The sequence below is a fragment of the Aythya fuligula genome, chromosome Z (assembly GCF_009819795.1).
Source record: "Aythya fuligula isolate bAytFul2 chromosome Z, bAytFul2.pri, whole genome shotgun sequence".
NCBI classification, from domain to species: domain Eukaryota; kingdom Metazoa; phylum Chordata; class Aves; order Anseriformes; family Anatidae; genus Aythya; species Aythya fuligula.
In genome coordinates, this window is record NC_045593.1 from 8,876,897 (window position 1) to 8,898,695 (window position 21,799).

At 41.6% G+C, this 21,799-nt stretch overlaps 2 protein-coding genes and 2 non-coding genes across 5 annotated transcripts in view; 1 reads left to right on the forward strand and 3 right to left on the reverse strand.

Moving 5' to 3' along the window:
- The window catches only part of UBAP2 (ubiquitin associated protein 2), a 130,749-nt gene that overhangs the window by 53,189 nt on the left and 55,761 nt on the right, over positions 1-21,799 (reverse strand). Inside the window, exons 12-21 of one of the 2 annotated variants that reach the window (XM_032205330.1) lie at positions 21,030-21,243; positions 19,352-19,626; positions 18,668-18,840; positions 17,394-17,604; positions 16,177-16,216; positions 13,381-13,564; positions 10,624-10,690; positions 9,147-9,342; positions 7,812-7,903; positions 6,903-6,950 (exon numbers count right to left, since the gene is read on the reverse strand). In XM_032205330.1, the coding sequence (XP_032061221.1) occupies positions 6,903-6,950; positions 7,812-7,903; positions 9,147-9,342; positions 10,624-10,690; positions 13,381-13,564; positions 16,177-16,216; positions 17,394-17,604; positions 18,668-18,840; positions 19,352-19,626; positions 21,030-21,243 (1,500 nt within the window). Of the gene's footprint in view, positions 1-6,902; positions 6,954-7,811; positions 7,904-9,146; positions 9,343-10,623; positions 10,691-13,380; positions 13,565-16,176; positions 16,217-17,393; positions 17,605-18,667; positions 18,841-19,351; positions 19,627-21,029; positions 21,244-21,799 lie in introns of both variants that reach the window. The other variant, XM_032205329.1, reaches the window with a different exon arrangement.
- On the forward strand, positions 1,502-2,080 carry LOC116500391 (interferon-like). The gene has a single exon (XM_032205334.1). The coding sequence runs from the start codon at positions 1,502-1,504 to the stop codon at positions 2,078-2,080; it is 579 nt and encodes a 192-aa protein (XP_032061225.1).
- LOC116501238 lies at positions 19,149-19,227 on the reverse strand. Its single transcript, XR_004254394.1, has one exon. It is a non-coding gene; the product is annotated as a small nucleolar RNA SNORD121A (small nucleolar RNA).
- Positions 21,577-21,660, reverse strand: LOC116501239. The gene has a single exon (XR_004254395.1). It is a non-coding gene; the product is annotated as a small nucleolar RNA SNORD121A (small nucleolar RNA).

The following is a 21,799-nucleotide window of genomic DNA, read 5'->3' on the forward strand; positions in this document are numbered from 1 at the left end:
CTCATGCCGGCATGCGGCTCCCTCACGAGGGGAGCAGAGGGGCACGCCCTGAGCTCTGCTCTCTGGGGACAGCCACAGGACCCCAGCGAACGGCACGGAGCTGGGACAAGGAAGGCTCACGCTGCCTCTTCGGAAAAGCTTCTTCACAGAGAACGTAGCTGGGCACTGCAACACGCTCCACAGGGAGGTGCTCACGGAGCTCAAGGACTGCTTGGACAAGGCTCTCAGAAATACACACTTTGGGCTCCTCCTGCACGGACCCAGGACTTGGACTACACCGTCCTGGAGGGCCCCTTCACACTCACCATATACCATGGTTCTACGCTTCTTCTTGCCTCCTGACACAGTCACAGCTTTCTTCACAGCCTTCTTCCCACAAGGAACAACAAACGCCTACACGCCATGACAGAGGAAAGAGCTCCTTGCCCTTCTACTGCTTCACAAATAACCAAGAGCAAAACAAAGGGGAAAGACCAAAAAACAAGCCCAATACAACCAGCAACACAAGCACAGCACCACAGACAATGCAGTGCCCTCTCTGCACACACTTCAAGATGGACTTGATGAGCTACCATCCCTCGAGGTCTTCAAGAAACGCCTACATTCAGGGCTTCATGGCAAGGGATACTGCTGGACAAGCACACAAGCTTAAGGGTTCAGCTACATGATCTTCGAGGTCTTCCCCAACCTCAATGACTCCATGATGCTGGGGGGTCCTTTCATTTGCAGGACATGCTACCACAAACTCCCGCCTCATCCTAAAAAAAAAAAAAAAAAAAACACAAACACAAACCCAACATACGGGTGATCCAACCAAGGACAAGGCACAGACGCCTTTGGGAAGCTCCATCCAGACAGACACTCCAAGCACAGGAACACAAGGGACACCTCTCCCCCAACAATTCCTGCCTACAGCAAGGCAGATCTTGCACCAAGCAGATCACAACACCCCTGACTCCAGAAACACATCGAAACCTGCAATGAACAACTGAGCTGAAAGGAAAAACGGAACACGCGGGCAAAAGAAGACCAAGAAGAAAAAACCCAAACCTCACACTAGGCCATGACATAGGGAAAGTGCACCTCGGAAGGAAGAGCACTCTTGGCCAACGCTCAACTACTCTCCCTCAAGGCCAAAAGGGAAACACTAAGAAAAGCACATCCGCAGCACAGCTGCACCAGCACCCTCTCCCCAACACTTTCACATCCCCCACACAAACACTAAGGACAGAGTACCCACCATGTCAACAAAAACACGAGCCAAGGACCTACAGCTCGCGCACCGCGCTCAGGGCAACCCCAACAACGCACTTCCCCTCAAACCACAACCAAGCCAAACTGAAAACCACAGCCAAAACTGAAACCACAACCTCGAAGACCTGAAAGTGATGAAGGGAAAGGAAGATGCAGCACTGCATAAAGCTCGACACCCAGCAGCACCCCGAGCACCAACACCACCCAGCCCCAACAGGCTCTTGCCCAGCACAACCCAAGAGCCACCATGCCTGGGCCATCAGCCCCACCACCACCAGCCATCTACAGCGCCCTCCTGGCCCTCCTGCTCCTCCTCACGCCTCCCGCCAACGCCTTCTCCTGCGGCCCCCTGCGCCTCCACGACAGCACCTTCATCTGGGACAGCCTCCAGCTCCTCCGCGACATGGCTCCCAGCCCCACACAGCCCTGCCCGCAGCAACACGCGCCTTGCTCCTTCCCGGACACCCTCCTGGACACCAACGACACGCAGCAAGCCGCACACACCGCCCTCCACCTCCTCCAACACCTCTTCGACACCCTCAGCAGCCCCAGCACCCCCGCGCACTGGCTCCACACCGCACGCCACGACCTCCTCAACCAGCTCCAGCACCACATCCACCACCTCGAGCGATGCTTCCCAGCCGACGCCACGCGCCTCCACAGGCGAGGGCCCCGCAACCTTCACCTCAGCATCAACAAGTACTTCGGCTGCATCCAACACTTCCTCCAGAACCACACCTACAGCCCCTGCGCATGGGACCACGTCCGCCTCGAGGCTCACGCCTGCTTCCAGCGCATCCACCGCCTCACCCGCACCATGCGCTAAGAGGAGCCCCTTACTTACACTTCCCTTCCTTCTATTTATCTATTTATTCAATTATTTATTGAAAATAAATTAACTTCATATTTGTAGAAACTTTAACAGTGGCTCTTTTCTCAAGAGCACAGAACCTCCCAAAGGGGCAGCCCAACTCCACACACAACGACCGCAGTGAACCTCACACATGGGCACAAACATGGGGCCATCTATTCCCTTCTCTCCGTCCCTCTTGGCACCACAGCTGGTATGGGTCACGACCAGAAGGCTACTCCAGCATGCTGGAGCCAGCCCCTAATCCTCTTCCCCAGAGCCTCCACAACTGCTCCACGCTCTGGCAGCACTGAAGGAAAAGCCATGCCACCCTTACTCGGCATTCAGGATGCACTGGCGATGGGCTACAGCACCCTTCTGCACACCATTTGTCTGTGTCCGTGCTGCTTGCTGTGCTGCTCGGACCTGCAGGTCACTCACTCAAGGTCATGAGGGCAGACAGAAATAGTTTGTATTGTCTTGACTTCTGATACCTTTCCCAGGGCAATAGTTTTGCACAACAGCTCCCGTCCTCCCGTTCTTCAAAAACCACTGACATCCCATAGGACAAAAATGTGCAAGATCCTGCCAAAGACCTCCCACATCAGCCTCACTCCTGCAGCCATGGCAGCTACGTGACCTGGTAGTGGCCATCCCGTAACTAGGGGCGGCCTCTGAGGAAGGTGAGGAGGGACACACTCTATGAGGGTGGAGGAAAAGAACACCAGATACTGGCTTTCCACTAAAAGAGAGTAAATTTACATTACATGTTCCAAAGAAATCCTTTACTGTAACAGTGGTGAGGCAATGGCACAGGCTGCCCAAAGAAGCTGGGGATGCCCCATCCCTGTGACTGCTCTAGTCTAGGCTGGATGGGGTTTTGGGCACCTTCTCTGGAGGGAGGTGCCCCTGACCATGGTAGCGGGTTGGGATAGAGTGAACTTTAAGGTACTTTCCAACACAAACCATCCCACAATTCTAGAATCTCAGGAAGCCTCATCCTTCACCTCTTCCCAAGTGGTAGAAAGAACAAGGGGAACAGGACTCGAGCATCACTACAAGACCCTTGCCATACACACAGCTGATGGGCACTATTCCTTCTCTCCAGGCGCCACAGCTCACAAGGAACAGAAAGCAACAACCACACGACTTGGTGCCTGAGGGCATGCGAATGGCAACATCAGCCCCATGTACAAGAAGGAAGCAAAATGCCCCTTCTTCTTCCCAAAGCAAACACCTTTCCTACACGCTCACAGCAGCTTCAAACACTTAAGCCTCTACGAGCTCCTCATACAGAGATATTCAGGGACCAAGGACCTACACCCACAGCCATCTCCTCTCAAACTACCACCACGAAGCAATGGTGACACTGGACACCTCCCTTAGGTTCCATCAAAGAACCAACCTTCGCAATACTTGGAAAAGACAAATAGAAACATCAACACATACAACAGAAACCACAGGCAACACATCAATAGTCCAAAGAAGACAACCTAACACTATGGGATTGGAAACCGAAAGAAGGCTTGGGCAGAAAGAGAAATTTCAATGAAGCTATGACACAAACATCCCCCAGAAAGTCAAAAGGGAAACAAGAAATAGAAAAAAAAACATCTATGGCAAACCATCTCCAGAACCTTCTCCCCACCATTTTCACATCCCTCCCTGCAAACACCACAAGAAACACCCACCACTCCACCAGCCAAGAGAGAGAACAGGGCTCTTCTCCAAAGCACTAAGAGGGAGAAGGGCCTTAGGGTTCACCAGGGGAGGTCTACACTGGAGATTAGGAGAAATTTCATGACTGAAAGGGTTGGGCATCATTGGAATAAGCTGCCCAGCAAAGTCGTTGAGTCACGACTTTAAGACTTGGAGGTCTTAAAGAATCACACATATTCAGTACTTAATGGTGGGGATTTAGTGGATTTAGTACTCAATGGTTGAACTAAATCTACTTACACACACATCCTCACCAAACCTGATTCTCACTCTCTCTCTCCCCCCCCACCCTTGCAACTACCACCCCCATGCACCCAGCACCTTTTTGCTTCTCTCAGCCTCCATAAGCTTGCACAGCTCACTCTCGCTCTTCTCATCTCCTACAACCTCAGCATCTTCAGCAACCACAACACCCTGCTGCACACCATGTACCTGTGGTACTTGCTGCACCACTCACTCAGAACTTCTGATCCTTCACTCAAGTCTGCCAACCCCTGTGAAGAACTGACTCGGACTCTACAACTTGACTGAGTATTCATCTAGTTGCCTGACTTTATTTCGAAACAGAAGTAAACAGACAACAGGGAAAATAATAGTACTTCTAAAATATATATATATATATATATATATATATTTTTTTAATCAAAGTCACATGTTTAACAGGCACAGCAGGGAATGGTTACAGACAGATGTGCTTTCACAGCCCCACACACAGATCCCCAGTACGAGCCTTATTCTCCCCCACCAAGCCCACGCTGGCAGCTGGGGTCAGCTGCTTTGAACTAATTCCAGTGCTGCCCTGAAACAAGAGCAGCCTCACTGATGTGCTCATACCACCATGACAGCATAGGTACCCCATTTCTTGTCAACCACAGGCAGGGGTTACCCCCAAAGATCCAAGCTGACATGGACACTGTCTCTTACTCAACATTCAACTTCAGAGTCAGCCTGCCTGAACCATCATAAAAATCACTTAGGAGCTGCTGCATCATTTCCAGCAACTGCTCTTCTCTGCTACCTTATTTCTCTAACTCATTTTTCTCTATTCACAAAAGAGAGCCTATAGCACCAGATCCCCACTGCATCTCCTTTAACAGCATCCTCTGCCTTTACGGGAATAGCAGGGGAAAACCCAACTACACCATCTTTCCAGCAAGAACCTTGGAACAACGCCCATGTAAGTAAGGGTGAGGCAGGAGATCCCAAACACACTCCCTGCAAACAACAGCCACTGGCCAAGACACAGGCTCGGATAGCACACATTCTGTGTGACAGCAGCCCCAGGCATGCACCCTGACCTCAGCCCAGCAAATCCCACACCTCTTGCTCTCCTGCGCTGAACCCAGGCTACAGCTCAAACATTCGCTCCCTCACCTCACTTCTTCCACCCATGCTTGCTGAGGAGAGCCTTCCCACGTTTCTAGTTTCACTGCTTTGTCTTTAATGAACTCACATCATCACAAACATGTCAGCAATTCTGTTCTGTGGGGAGTGTGTCTGGTGTAAAACTATGAACCTACTTCTAACACTCCTTGCAGTACAGACCTGTCATAGTTCTATCAGTAGGCTGTTTTGTTGTGTTTTTTTTTTGATCCAAGCATGTTCTTACTTTAATACCAATATTGTCATTTTCCTAATTCATTATAGTAGTTCTTACTTGTTAATAGCTTCACCTCAATTTGTGTGACACACCTGCTATATTTTTCCAGCCATCCCATAACTTTCTCCCAAACTGGTATCAAGCTGCCAGGTCTTCATTTAGCTAGGTCTTTCCTTTTATCTCAGTATGGCTTCATCTGCCCTCACTGCAACTTTCTTGGGTTTCAAAAAACTTTTACTAGAAATTAAGACATCCTCATACAAAAGATTTTCAGAAACATTCATTGCTTATTTCCAAATAATTGTGTGCTATTTATATTAGACCTAAATTTAAGGTCTTCTGCTGAATATAAGGACAACTTACAAATAACAGAACAGTCAGTTTTCCACTTTGTCTGACAGGTATGAAGCTTCTTCTGAAGCTAAGTACTAGTACTTTTTCCATAGCCTTGATTTGCCCATTACAGTAAATATTCCACCTGTTTTTCATTACCAGATACTTTATTTTGGGTCTCACTTTTTATTTTTTTCTGGCAATACTTCCCCCTCAGTTTAGTATTTATTATTAGATATCATCCATATTTTTTCTCCTAACTCAATTCAGTTATCTGTCAGACTGGTTCTTCTGCATCATTAAGTGGTTTCTGTAGAACATTTTCAAATCTTAACTACATTATCACTTGTGGCCTACTCTTCCTTTCATTTTAATGATGAGTGGACAGACAGGGTTTTGTCTGGGGCATCCCTGTACTCCATTTGGCTAACCCTCAGATTCCACATGGACAACTTGGTACTGACTTGCTTAATTACAGCCTTCATCCAACAATACTCTTTCCAGATCACTGCTCATTGCTCCAGTTTCGCCTTTATGGATACAGTGCATCAATCTATCCTTCAATTTCTCTCAGTTGCATACTACCAACCTTTCTGACCTGTTTACCTGAGTTTTGGGGTAGGAGGAAACAACTCCTCACCTTTCTGCATTGAGGGTGAGGTTACCTGTGAATTTAACTACCTATGATTCAAGTTTCTCTGGTGTGTTATTTATATTCTGGATTCAGATAAGTAAGAAAATCGTGTGCTTCCTCTCCTGCAGCTTACCTACTGATGTATTTGTTGCCACAATGCATGCAAAGAACTCCAGCTTTAATAGCTTCAACAACCTGCTAGATGCTCCCAGTAGCTGTCAATTTATGTACAACACCTCGCTGTTCAAGCCCACCCATTGTTAAGGGAGAAGCTCATGCTCAGATTTCATATAGACTTGAAAAGACTTTGAAAAGACAGTTTGCAGGTGGACAAAATGTAACAATCTCTCCATACCCATTTGCATCACCTAAATATGCTGTTTGTGGATATTCAAGTAACAGAACATAAGGAAAAGCTCTTAATCACCACTGAGCAAAGCAATTTGTGTTGGACAGAGGATCAATACTGAAGACAACTTGCTTAAAATGAAATAACCAAGCTATTTACTTACCATTGGCAGCCTGGATTGAAGCATCTGGAGATCATCATAACCATAAATCTGCTTGAAGACAGATAAAAATACAACATCATTATAACACTTTTCTCTGATGCTGACATATTTGGGGCTTTCAACACAGTTTGCTCTGGGACAAGCTTACATTAAAGGTGTATGTCTATATGTTGTATTTTTTTAAACATGAAGCACTGTAGATCTGTAAGGCTAGTAGAGCTTAAAATGACTTGTCACTTTAATATTGTTTTCAGGTGACAGCAGTTCTCTGAAGAGAGCTTGACTGTCCAGTCTTCAATACTGTTTTTACAGATGTATCATTCAAGAATTAGTAAATATCTACTGGACATTCAGATTTAGGAGCAAAAGGCTTTTCTGCAATTACTCTTTCCGAGAGTATGACGATTAAAGACATAACGAGTAGGTAAACAAGTGAACTAAAACTCATCCCTCACATTCAATGTAACAAGAAAAGCAATTAGAACAGTCTCCAATTCAAAAATTAGGTAATGAGATGTTGATCCTGGTCAGACATCAAAAATCTCCATGCAACTTTTCAAACAATGACAGACAGGACACGTGGCACAGTTCAATCAATACTACAGCAAGTCTATTCCAGTAACACAAACCTGAATAAGTCTAAATTTAATGGAAAGGCATAAAACCTTATACAACCAAAAACCATAACAGAAGACATGCTCAGCTTTGACAGCAGCTACACCAATTCTGAAATTTTCCGTGCACATTTAACTCCCACAGAATAGACTGCATTTCTTCAGCATTTGGAAGAAGAATTCCAAGTGCAATACATGACAACACAAGTGCCTTGGCATAGACAGCAGCAGGTCTGGAGGGCCCACTTGCACCAAGGTTTAAGTAAACAAGGACAGGTACAATTAAATTGCTTACTGGGTAGGCAGGCAGAAGTCCTCCAGGTCCCACAATATACTGGTTATGCAACAAGGGCGGTACACCTTGGGGCAGATTTGGGGGAGCTTTGCCTGTAGAACCAAAATACAGACACTTTAACAAGCCTTTAGAAAAAAGGCTTCAGCACCGAGACAACATAGCTCATGAGCCCTGGCAGCTGCACTTCCATGGCTTTTAAAGAACAGAACTACACAGAAAAATTTAGTGCTAATTGATGAAAATGCTCAAAATAGCCTGAAAAGTTAAACCATATCTAAAGGAAGAGAAAGCAGACTACTTCAAATTGGAAACAGTCCCTGCAGAAAACAGTCCAATTTTGTCATTTACTTTGAGTGGATTACAGGAATTAGAGGAACTTCTTTCCTTGGTCCACTCCTGAAGGTAAAACAGGCATTGGTCTTGATCTGAGAGCAAATCATTGTTTCATTTTCTGCCCTGTCAACACATTTCCCCCTTGCTGTCAGCAACAGACCAGAAAGCACTAAATATTGCCAGTATACTTTTTGTGGGTTACTTATTGCATTTGGGAAAATAAAGAAAATGGAGACAGTCTCAGGTGCCTCTATGAAGCAGAGCTAGGAAGCAGAAGGGTAAAAAGGCACTTTGGCCAGTCATATGCTTCATTTACAAAGAGAGAGAATAGGAAATGAGAAATTCTCGTGCATTTTAGTTTGATCTTAATATTTATATCATTCACTTCCCTCCACAGAATTTCCTTTTAGCCGATTACATTGATTAGAAAAGCAACAGAGAAATAGAGCATTGCTTCCACTTCAGTGGAAGAAGCCTCCCCACCTTCTCTGTCAGTGTTTGCTTTGGAAGAAGTGATTATTGCTGTGGAATAACCCACATATCAGACAGCTTTTTTCCTCTCTGCAGATGTGGCAGCAGGGACGTGACACATGATAATGAGGACACTGCAGTATACTTTGATACTGCCAAATGAATTCCAGTCACAGAGAAGACTGAAAGGAAAGCTAATGTGAACTGACAGCCAAGAGCAGATGATAACCTGGAATACAAACTGGACAAGTCTTCTAGTCCAAAACTTGAAGCAAGAACTGCTCTGGTGTCTATTTATAAAGCTCTTTGGACATAGAATGTGCTATATAAATGCCACATCACACCCTAACAAATACTTCAAATACACAAAAGCAGGCAACTTTATTTTAAAAGCCAGCGAGTAAAGCATGCTGAAAATGCTAGTCAGGAGTGTGGATTTCTTAGCGTAGTTATTGCTGGTGAGATGCTCAACTGACAGCCCTGCAGACTGAAGTCCTCTGTCTATCCATGTGATCTGTTAATATTGCGAACCTGAAGACACTAAGGGAGCTGCCCGTGTGGTAGCAGCTGGTATAGACACACTGGTAACGCTCAGGCCAAGGCTGTTTGTAGTGTTCATACTGCTTGCCATGCTGACAACCGAAGAGGTGGTGCTAGTGGCTGAGGTTGAAGCAGTTGAAAAGGTTGTTGAGGGCTGGAGCGAAGTTGTGTTCTCAACACTAGTGTGCTAGAAAGGAGACAAAAAGAATGAGGATCACAGAGCATATAAACCACAGTGGAAGATGCTGTGGAAAAAAAATCTTTTAAGTAACAGCAGCTCATGCAAGAGAATGTTTGATAGTATATGCATTATTTATGTACCAAGCAAGCAACTAAGTCGCATGCTTGTAATTTTTAAGTATTCAAAGAAAATTACATGAAAGTTTAAAATAAGCAGCTATATCATCACAGAATTGTATTGCAAAAACTCAAATGTCCTTCCATTGCATTATTTTTTGCCCTTTGACTGTTTACTCATTTAAGCTAGTTCTTATTATATAAACTAAACTATATTCTCCCAGAAGACAATGTTTTCCAGAGTACAAGATTCTGCTATTGTCATTTCCTGAATGCACTTTGTGGAATTTAAAATATTACAACTGCAATGCCCCACAACAAATTCAACGTGGTAATCCACCCCAGATCAGATACATTACAGGAACACATGAGCATAAAGGAGTTCCTGGTTTTAATCCAGCACAATACAGTGCCTTTACTGTACAAGCTGATCACACTTGCAAAAGTGTCATCAATACACAGAAGCTAAAACAGCTCCCACAACAGGTAAGAAGGACATTTGCCTAAATGTGAATTTTCAAGTTACGAATTCAGTCAGGATGAAGCACTACAAACTAAAAATACACGGATAAAGAGCAGAAGCCTATTGGCACACTCTAACTGGGACTGTACAGAAGTACACTGCCACAGAATAAAGCAGTGTCTGGCTTCCATTTGTGTAACCTCACCTACAGCACTGTATTTGATACCATTTGCCTCACTCAAATTACTCACATGACAACAATGTCACATTGTAACCTCCAGTATAATCTGTCATGAAGCATTTGTCATGATATATATTGTTCCATCACCCCACAATTTGCCTGCTAACCTCTCCACTGTAGATTGCTAACACTCCACCTTTTGAAGATGTTTCAGACAGCCAATTCTATTTTTAACACACTTGCTGCAAGAAATTCTCTTTACTCCATCTCCTCTTCCTGGCACAAAAATGTTCTCTGCAGCTGTACAACTGGCCAGTCTCAAATATTAAATTCTTGATCTAGTACAAATCACAAGTAGTAACGACTATCTTTTTACCACTAGAGGGCTAGCATTCCTTCTCTCCTGAGATAAACCTCTTTGAGTTCTTGGTGTACTGGGACACAATGAACTTTAAGAGAGGGTCTTAATCATCAGATTAACACCTGACTATATGCCAAACATCTGTTGAAATACAAACAGGACTTACTGCATGTGATGTGCTTGAAGACAACACTGAGGCAGGGGAGAGGCTGCTCTGATGATTGGAAAGGGAGCTAGAAAGAAATTGCGAAGAATTAACACAATTTATCCTAGAACAAACCACATACACACTGTATGTGCACACACACACCCCTACAGGCAATTTTTCTTTAAATATCTGACTACTTACTTTTTAATAGAAATTAGAAAAAAATATTAATAACAAGAAACATGATAAACACCAATCATTTCTAATTATCAGTTTACTACATTTTTAGAAAAAACAAGTTTCAGCAATTACACAATGCTTCCAAGTCATGTAAATTCCAAAACCAGAATACACCAGAGAGTTCCACATAACTCATGGATTGTTTCTTATTCTTTCCCTGAGCAACTGCTGATGGGTTTCAGAGGGGACAGGTGCTACGTGAGGCAGTGCTTTCATTTGATTCACCGCTTTTCATGTTTTAACCTGCATTTCTTTAGTCCTGCTAACTGTAACTGTAAGGTACGTGCTCTGTAACTCTGCCAACAGTCTCCATACTCTCTACAAAAGGCAAGGCTCAAAAAAATAAAAATAAACAAATACCATCTATGAAAGCAGGAAAATTAGACATACTACTACAGAAAATCTAGTACTTTAATCATATCACCACTACAACACCTAAAAACCTTTTCCTTATTCAGAAGATGAATCAGAACAATCAGTTCAGTTTTACACATACTGTAAAATTTGAGAATAAGGAATACACTGATGAAAAACATCTACAGATAACTTGATTTCAGGAAGCAGCTCTGCATTAGCATCACTTCTTTCCCTAGCTGACCAGGCCTGTGAATTTGAGGCAGTAACAGCAGCACCAACATTTATTTGTAATTCAATGCTCTTTAAATGTCTCCTTGAAAAGTCATGAACTGGTTCTCAAACTTTTACGCTTACAAGTTCTACCTTACATTCAAGGTCAAAAACACATGAAAGTACAATAGGAATAAGCAAAATAACCAAATGAACACTGAACAAAGCCAAACAAAGCCATACAAAGCATGTATGGTTTGGTGTTCAAATAGCTCATGATGTGAATCAGAAGCAAGAAAGATCCTAGTAACGACATGTATTTTAATATTCTCCATGGAAATAGCCACAAGAAAACAGAGCAGTGTTTTTAACAAAACTCTGGACTAAATCATATGCCCTAATTTAAGGGCAAAGACTTCTGTCACAAGCTCTTCAAGGTGCTGGGCCACAATAAATCTTGGCAGTTTCAACAGATTAATTTTTCTTCAAGCCTTTAAAACTATTCCCCATCTGGAGAAAATAGGATGACACCACTTCAGGCAGCAAGAAATGATTGAGTCCAGCATACAGTTTTAAACCATCTCCTTGCCCACCCTTCCCTTGTAAGAAGCCTTCATTTATTCATTATCTGACCTATGGCAGGGACTCAGACAACAGCTGCCAGCACAACGAAGTCAGACATGCCTGGAGTTCAGGCAACATCTTGTCATGACACTCAGTATCTGTCCAACAGTTAACAATCCTCCAACTAAAGTTTCTATCAACATGCACAGATTTTCAACAAATGTGAAGAGGATTTTTCTAATATGAATGGAATAATTCTGGTTAGCTGCCACATTTACCATCATATTCAACAGAAAATGCTAGTACGAAAGAATCGACTGTACCCCAGCTGGAAAACAGAAATAAAACTGTGATATCCCATCAAATTAGTTTCTAGTATTAACAAACACCATACAAAGGTGAGCATTAGAAAGCTAACAAGTCAGTACAACCCCAGAATGTCACCTACTGGAGGACAACGCTCAAGTAACAGGGACAGAAATATTAAAGAGTAAATGAGATGAACTGTGCTGAAGGAACTTCCAGGAACCAGACGTTTCAATGTGTCTTATGGAAATGTCTTAGAAAGTAGAGACACACACTGTCCTTACAGATATTTTTTTAATTTTGAGAAAAAACAAGTGTAAAAAAAGAAGTGAGCTGGGTTTGTTCAGCCTGGAGAAGAGGAGGCTCAGGGGCGACCTTATTGCTCTCTATATGTACCTCAAAGGAGGCTGTAGAGAGGTGGGGGTTGGCCTGTTCTCCCACGTGCCTGGTGACAGGACAAGGGGGAATGGGCTAAAGTTGAGCCAGGGGAGTTTTAGGTTAGATGTTAGGAAGAACTTCTTCACTGAAAGGGTTGTGAGGCACTGGAACAGGCTGCCCAGGGAAGTGGTGGAGTCACCATCCCTGCAGGTCTTTAAAAGACGTTTAGATGTAGAGCTTAGGGATATGGTTTAGTGGGGACTGTTAGTGTTAGGTCAGAGGTTGGACTCGATGATCTTGAGGTCTCTTCCAACCTAGAAATTCTGTGATTCTGTGAAATGAAACTACAGTACTTCAAAATCGGGGAGAAAGTGAACTCTTAAAGCAATGACTTCAAATGTAAAGCAGTGTGTTTGTCCAGATACTGCACAAAGTAGGGAAAGCAAAATGGGGGAAATAGAACTAGCTAATTTAGCTGGTATGATTGAAGCAATAGCCCCTTGAAAAACAGAGGTGTTTATATGCCATAAAAATTTGAGGGCAGCACTGCCCCAACATTACTTTGCAAACAGAAACATCCTCTTCTGGATCTTTCAGAATTCCAGGTACTGCCAAAAAAGGGGACCGTGACAGCTGATAGCCCCAGTGCCAGCAACCCTTATATTTGCCCTTTCCCCAGAACATTACTCCCTTCACAGGTCACCCCAACTCCTACCGTACCTGCTTAACTGGGAAAGTGAGCTGCTGGCCAAGTCACTGGACTGAGGCAAGCTGGGCAACGTTGCCACGTGCTGCGATGCTGAAGGCAGAAGCGAAGCAGTGGTGGACACCACACTAGGCATAGAACCAGCAGAAGGTAGTGAGGGAGAAGGCTCTGTCTTAGACACTGGAACTGATGAAGTAGCTGCAATGAGTTGAAAAGATGCATTCAGAGACAAATTCCAGCATACCTGACTCCCAAGCTGGATTCAGGAATGCTACATATTCTACCCTTGGTTTACAAAAATCTGGTTGTTAAGAACAAGAAACAGTGTTAAGAATCTGGCTATTAAGGAAGTCAGATGGCACCAGAACTATGAATTTCTCTTTAAGCTCTTCACTTACAAAATTATAATATTTACTGCTACACATGTAGTAAACTAGTCTTCTATGCTTTACCTCCCAGTATCTGATTATTAGCTTTTGCTCTTAAGTCCATCCTCATTTCAAAATTCTTTGCATTTGACTTCAATCCCTTTCTGCAAACTGAATGTGTTTGCACTCTTCAAAGCACTGCAAAGTTTACCTACAACTCCAATTCTCCACTCCAACCTACACTGCACCACTGACAGCTGAGATTTGTATCGCTGGGGTACAAAGGGCACATAAAACCAATCCGTTTGCAGTACTGACTCAAACGTATAATGCATTAAAATAAAATGCTGCAATTGAGCACAGCATTAAGCATGTTCAATGAGTTGACAAATATAGCCTTAGTTTATTTGATCTAGATAACAAAGGCTGGTTAACATTATTACTACTTTTTAGCTTTGTAATAGAATTTGTTTACCACCAATTCACCTTTCCAAAGGAACACTGTACTTAAACAAGACACAAAACAATTCCTCCATTTGTTTCTATACACTGCTATCTCTTGCCCTCTGAGGGAGGATAATGCACAGAATTAGACAAACATGCACACCAATAAATCTCAGAAAAAGTTGAGCCCTGCCTTACGCTGGGCCATGCTTTAATACAACACTGAAGATCACCACCCGGTGGATCACTGCTATCTTGGAATGTGTGTGAAGTCAGACAGTCAGAATGCTCACCAAACAAGAGTCTGCTTAGAAGTTAAGCATCACTGTTCACATTAATTGTTTTCTCCCTAAATGAGAGAAGCCAGGTTGCTGGATCAGCTGCTATGCAAACAGAAATTATGAGGTCTTGACCTTGGCCATAAGCATATGTGTAACTGACAAAGGAAATTCAAGTGGCAAAAATGTAGCTATGAAGAACAAATCTGTATCACCTGATACATCCTGGAAATATTCATATAAAAATTAGTAAACACCACTTATAACTCTCAATACAATTAGGTCAGGATTCACTCCTTGAAATCAAAGTAGATAACCCCAGCATAAAGGTCTTCATTTTAACAATGCCTGAACATGATGTGCCAGACAAAAAGAAAACCACAAGACAAATAGGACGGTAGAACTATAATCCAAGCATCTTCTGAACAGCCACATGTTTAGGAAGGATAAAGCCTGGACATTAAAGAGCAGCAGTAGGAAAGATGAAAGATGACCAACTAAGGATATTAGTGGCATATACAGAAGGAAAACAGCCAGTGCTTTCATATGTTTACAAAAACAGAACTTCAAAATAGTTTGGACACATGAAATAGATACACAGTAGAAGACTGATTCTGGTTTATGGGCCTGAGATAGAGGAAAAAACAAAAATGTTGTCAAAGGGAACCAGCATAGAAAAAGGGACTAATAAAAACGTTGAACAATAATTTAAAAATATTAGAAATTCTCAGATGTTTGTTTTTCATAGAAAAAAGACCAATCCCATAGTGAATTTCCAAAATTATGAATTCTATACGTAAGAGTAAATAAATTTTCTATTTGAAAAGCTGTTCTATACATTACAATCTTTAATAAGTAACTCTTTAGGCATATACCCTTCCTCATGCTCACTTAAACAGAACTTGGCATTAACAAAACAGTTCGTAGGTCTGAATACTCAGGTTCTTGGTACTCAGAAATATATAAAAAAAAAAAAAGCTGTCCTGCTGCTGACATACCTCAGAGGTTTAAAAGATAGATAGAGTTAAAACTGAAGTGTTGGAATTCCAAAAGCTTTTAATTCAAGCTGCTGGAAACTTCCATAAACCAGAATATAAGTCAAGAAGAGTGAAAACTAGATTTAAATTATTTTGACTCTGGGAAGAGAGCTACTGGGGTGCTACAAGTAAAGTACCACACACAAAAAAAAATGGCCAAGATGAAGAGAATAGTAACAGAGCCAACAATGTATTATTGTTACTCTACTGTAAGACAGCAAGCAACCCAGCAGAGGGAGCATGTTAGTCACCCTTATTCCCTTCACCAGCAAGAGGTGCTTTCGAAGAATGTGACTGTTTCATTATCACTAAATTCTGATTACGACTTTCCAAACAAGAGCTGGAAGAATGTATAAGGAATTGTATGTTAAATAATTTGCAGTAGAGAAATCCAGAAAGGAAAAAAAGCAGCAGCAAAGCAGCTTTTCTAATGCTTAAGACTGCTCAGCGTTACACACACTGGGTCTAGATTCGGTAGAGCTGCTTCCCTATTTCAGTTTTCTCCAATAAGCAAGCAGTACATCCTGTGCAAGTACAAAATGAACTCTCATTGATCAGCCAACAATTAGTCAGAGAACTATACAAAACCTCAAACCAGATGTCTTTGCTACAATCATGCACATACCAAGTTATAATGAAAGATTAGAAAGAGTCCTGTACACATCCAAGCTTTGTAAACTTACTGTCAAGAGCTGTCTGTGTTCTAACACCACTGTGCCCATTCTGTAAACAAATGAGAAATGAATAAATCATCTCAGAGGGATATTGTATTTTCCAAATGAATCACACATTTAACATGCTTCATGCAAAATTCTATATTTGTTCTAAATTGAAAAAGAAAAAAGGCAGAAAATTAGCTTTTTAGTGCCTTTAACAAAACCACATAATAAAGTTCTCAAGTGCAAGGTGTCCTGAACATACAGAATCCCATACACTGCCCATACTACACCCATCATCAGGAGACCTTCCCATGTACTGTATATAACAAACTTCAGGTTCACACCAATATGAAAGAAAGGATTGCATTAACATATAGGAAATGGTTGTGCTTTTGATCTAATGCAACTCACAATTTTAACTATCCAAGTTACACAGACGCCAATTTTTTTCCATTGAAAGATAAGACTTGAGAAGCACCAGTTGTTTTTTGGATAACGCTGGAGTACAGAAGTGGATAGTCTACGCTTGATCCTCACCAGTACATACGAGCTAGTGCAGAAGACAATTGTGACTGAGCCATTACATAACAAAGGCCAGAAGTAAATAAACTTACAAACTCTCACAAGTTCCTTAAACATTCAATAAATTCTCTTTAAACAAACCTAAGTTCCACGTACAAAGAGTAGGTGCTTTTAAGTATCTCCCAAGAGATCACCTATCCTAGATCAGATCTCACCCTATCCTTTTAAAATAAAACAACACTAATTCCTATTGGTGTTTAAATCCAACAAAAGAATAATGCTGGAGGGGCCAAAAAGCATTTGAGATCTATTTGATAGATTCCTTATAAATTTAAGGAATTATATGCCTTTGGATAGAAACTGTCAAGTTATGGCAAAATACCATGACTAATATTTATATAGAGAGTGAGTTCCTTTTTTAAAAGCTAAGCTTCGGGGAAGGAAATTCAACTGAAATATTAAAGTGTTACTAAGAAAAAAGGTCAGACAGCCATTTTAGATGTCAAGACCCATAAAATCAGAGGCTCTTTCATTCCAAATACAGGATAGCCCAAAATGGCTACACAATAGGAAAGGAAAGCACAAATAACAGGGTGGGCTTGGGAATTGAAGAAACCACTTGGCTTGGTTGAAAGCATAGACATAGCAGGGTTATACGAGCCCAAAGCAGGTAAGATCATTTTACCTTTTTCTAGGTCTTATTGCTGAAGTTCACTCACCGTAACTGCAACAGGGGGTGGTTCAGATGAAGCCATGGAGCTTTGGTACGCTATTCTACTATGCACAGAAGTCTGTTCATAGGAAGAAGTTGTTGTTACCGGGCTAGTGCTCTGGGATGAGCAGGTCAGGCTGGAAGAGGTGATGGCAGAGGTTGTGTAGGTGGACTCCTGTACTGTATTGGATATTGGCAAAGAGGTATTCAAAGGATCACTGGAAAAAGTAAAAGTTATTTACCACAATGGTAAATGAGATATCAAACACCTTCGTGAAAATATCAGCTCCTACACAGTTATCTAAAACTTACTAAGCTAAAACAGTCAAATTTACACTATTTATATTAGAAAAAATCATGACTAAATACAATTTTGCTTTGGTCCCCAGTAATCACTTCAAAACCACCATCTGCTTTAAGCACCGTTCACCTTCCTCCTGTAAGCCCAACCAATTCAATACTTTATACACATTTGTCAGTCAACTTATTTCCATCCTCTCAAAGGATAAATTAATGATCATAACCTCTTTGTTAGTCAACTAGACCCATGAAGGCCGGAGTATGATAAACATATAGTCTTCTTAGAATAGAAATCTAACATGAGAGTAGCAGTCTAACACAATATGCAAAGAGTAAAAAAAAAAAAATAAAACATGCAAAGGGTTTAGTTTATAAACAGCATTTACGAAACTAGAAATGAATGTAGAAGTTCATTTTTACTAGTGTTACTGAATAAACTTCAGGAAGCTTTCTACTGAAAGCTAAAAGTAGAAAGCTAACAGCAAGGAAAAGAAAGGGTTATTGACACATTTGTCTTTATCATCGCCTGCTTTAGCATTTCAGTAAAAGCTTCTGCAGACTGAAAAGCTTGGCTTCTTTTCTCATTCTATAGGAGCATCAGATCTGCAGTCTGGTGCCAATCTACTAACACACAGCTATGGCACAAGGTTCATCTCTACTGGAACAAAAGCAGAAAAACTGAAGTTGTAAGGAACAAACCCCCTGGCAAATTTAAAAATCATGACAAACATGAGGAAGCAATTCTATAAAAGGTAGCTTGCTTTAAGGTTCTTTCCATTTGTGTCATCTGCAGCTTCAAATCAACCCGTCCAGAAGGTTTTGATTGTCATTAGAAGAGAGACTTCTTTTAACATGCCATCCACAGAAAACACAGCCTTACAATCCACCCTATTTCCCCCTCCCATTACACAGTAACTATTTTGCACAAACTTGATCCCTAGAGAGGACATTTCAGAAGGCACAAGGGGAACTCACACGTACTTTACAGATTTTGAGTACAAGCTATTGTTGGTCGCCTGGCTGGTATTCTCACTGCTTGAAGTTGATCCAAACTCTGGGAGTGCAGGCTCTGATCCAAACTCAAGAGCTCCAAACTGAACATTTAACCCTGTCACATCAGCTGATCCAGGCATCTCCACTGCAGAAGCAGGAATCTTAAAGGGGAAAAAAGACAATTCCTTTCTGTGTATTATTTGTATTAGATGTACCAGTGACTGACACTCACCTCCCATAACTACATGTTTCTTCAGTTACTGCCTAAATCTTTCCTCTTAATTACATCTGTCAAAAGCCCCAGTGTACATCACATAAATTAATTCAATTCTTGTAATCTGAAATTCATTTATTGATTCTGTGCTCTGATCTGGGGCTGAAAGTGTTATCCATTGTATTTTGCAATACACAGCCATCACCCATGCCCACCCCCCTTCACCCAACATTCAACTTGCAGCCACTTAAGTCAATCCAAAATCACTCAGCAGTCATTTTCCACACAGAACAATCAGATGTGTGCTTGGAAAAGACATCATTGTATTTTGGACTGTAGAACTATCCAGCTTAGATTTCCCTACTCTACAAACAGAAAACATATGATGGTCTTTGCCCCTCTTCTCCCTAGAAACTTACATGTAATGATTAAGTACTTGGCACCACCAAATTACCCACCTTGGATGCTGGAGTTATCCTTCGTTTTGGTGGTTTTATCTGTTTCTGCTGGGTCTGATGGGCAGTCACTGCCTGGTTCTCCATAGATATACTGGGCAGCTGTAACATTTTGCTGACAGCTGTAGAGGTGTCTACTGGGGATTGCTCTCGGAGTTTCACCTGGGAGGAGAAGGACTCAAGCCCAGGAGGAGGAACAGGGACTGCCTGTGTTTGTTGCTGCTGTCGCTGGGTCAGCTGGCTCAGAACTGGGGATGGTTCAGGCTGGGATTTGAAGTCTGGTCAGCAGTTGGAAAAAGAAAAATCAAATTAAATCATTAAACTCTGCTCTACATGGAAGAATCTGAGTGAACTGACACACTTGACAGCTATTATTTTCTAGTGCGTGCACCACACAAGTTCCATGTAGAACATTACCACTGCAATAACAATGCCAATATTTGATACTCCCTATCTTAAATGAACACTTTTCATCAAGCATTATTTAGCTTTCTTTAAAAATAATAGCCACATAATATTACACATTAGGCATCAAAAAGCTTGTGGATTATTTTAGTCAAACATGGCAAGCTTCATTGTCACTGCAATTAACTGTGCTAATAAACTGTGATAACTTTCGAGGTGTTTGGAGTTGCAATTTAGATGTGTTATGAGTTATGATTTCCTGCCCCACAAAGGTGAAGACTTTCAACACCAGGAAGAATTCATCTACCATCTCCATCTTTCAGAAAGTCAGGACACACTGGACATAAGCAGTTTTTTCCCCATTTCCTTCTCTTTCACAATTTTCAGACGTGAAAGCCAAACAACAGCTTGGAGCACTGGCCATCAACCGTAAGAGATCCACAACACCCACAGTCTGAAGGTTTTGTTTTTTTTTCTTCACTTGGCAAAGAACATTAGAAAGCAGCTTGAAATGCATATAAACATTTTTTTCAGGATTACTGCATGTAAAAGATTACAACTGCTATCAAATTGGCTACTTACCTATTTGGAAACGCACACATACATGAGATAGATACAAGAGCTATCATTCTTTCTAGTGAGAACACTGCTACAAACTGAACTGCAAAGAACAACCTCCTATCATGTTCACCACTGTTCCTGCCAACTGTACTTAATTAAATGAAATTAAATGAAAAATCCACCCAATTACAAAAAGACAAAATGAGTAATCTGCATCATTCTGAGCACATGCAGACTTCACACAAGGAGATATGATGCACATTATGAAGCAATTATGTAGTACTCATTCGAAACTCATGTAAGAGTTTTAACAGGAAAAAAAATGGAAAAAGACAAAGTATATGTTACATTACACATGTATTCAGCTAGAAGCAGCACAGGCACAAAGACTAAAATATTTATCTTCCAGGATTTGCTGAGAATGAAGTTACATCAAAGTTTCACTTAAATAGACAGGTGCACCAAATCAAAGATGTCAGTACGTGAAGGCTGTACAGCTTCTGAAGACTCTACAGATAGGCTTAAGTCCATCAAAATTTAGTTTGTGATATATTTGTAACATCTACTACTAGCAGATAAACTTAACTTCGACCTTGTAACCAATTTTATTATTAGAATTGCATTTTTTAAAAGCTTTTCATCAAGGCCATTTTAAACTGTCATTGGCATTAAGAAATTTTACAGACTAATAGAGAGATTATGTGAAAACACTTACCAAACTGACTAAGGACTGAGGACTGAGTAATAGGTGGTTTTAGATCCCAAGACGATGTGGTAGTTGTGGTAGTGGTGGTAGAGCTACTATTGTTTTGTTGAGAGGTAAATTGACCCAAACCCGGAGATTTCAATTGGTCCAAGATTTGGGATCCAGTAGAATTTGCCAATTTAGAGGATCCAAGTTCTCCAAAGCCAGAACAAAGAACTGCAGACTACCAAAAGACAAGGAAAAAAAAAGTAGACTTAAAGAATACATAACTTGAAAATAATAATAAGGTCAGTGCCTACAGCTGCTATTTGGCAACAACTGAAACCTCTTCAGCCCTAGATTACTAATAAATGACAAATGAAAAATTCAAGTGTAACATATGGCCAGATCTTGTTATCACTAATAAACTTTCAAAACTGATTGCAACAATATTGATTTTCTTGAATCCACACATCCCAAAAACATTTAATTACTAATAGCTGAACAGATTGTCAAAGAATACAAGTGCCCAATTTTAACTCTCATAATCATTAAACAAGGGAAGCCTTTTTCATAACTCTAGAAAACTCAGAAATAGTCATGTTTCCACAAAAAGCAGTCAGATATGTGCTTGGAAATGTCACATCACAGTTCTCTGGCATAGAACTCTCTACTACAAACCAAGGACTCAATCCTAAATCAGCATACAGTAAACATGCCTGTTCCCCACAAAGAAAAAAATAATAGAAGTACTTCATGTAAACCAAGAAACAACTGCCTGGCAAAAACAAAAAAACCTT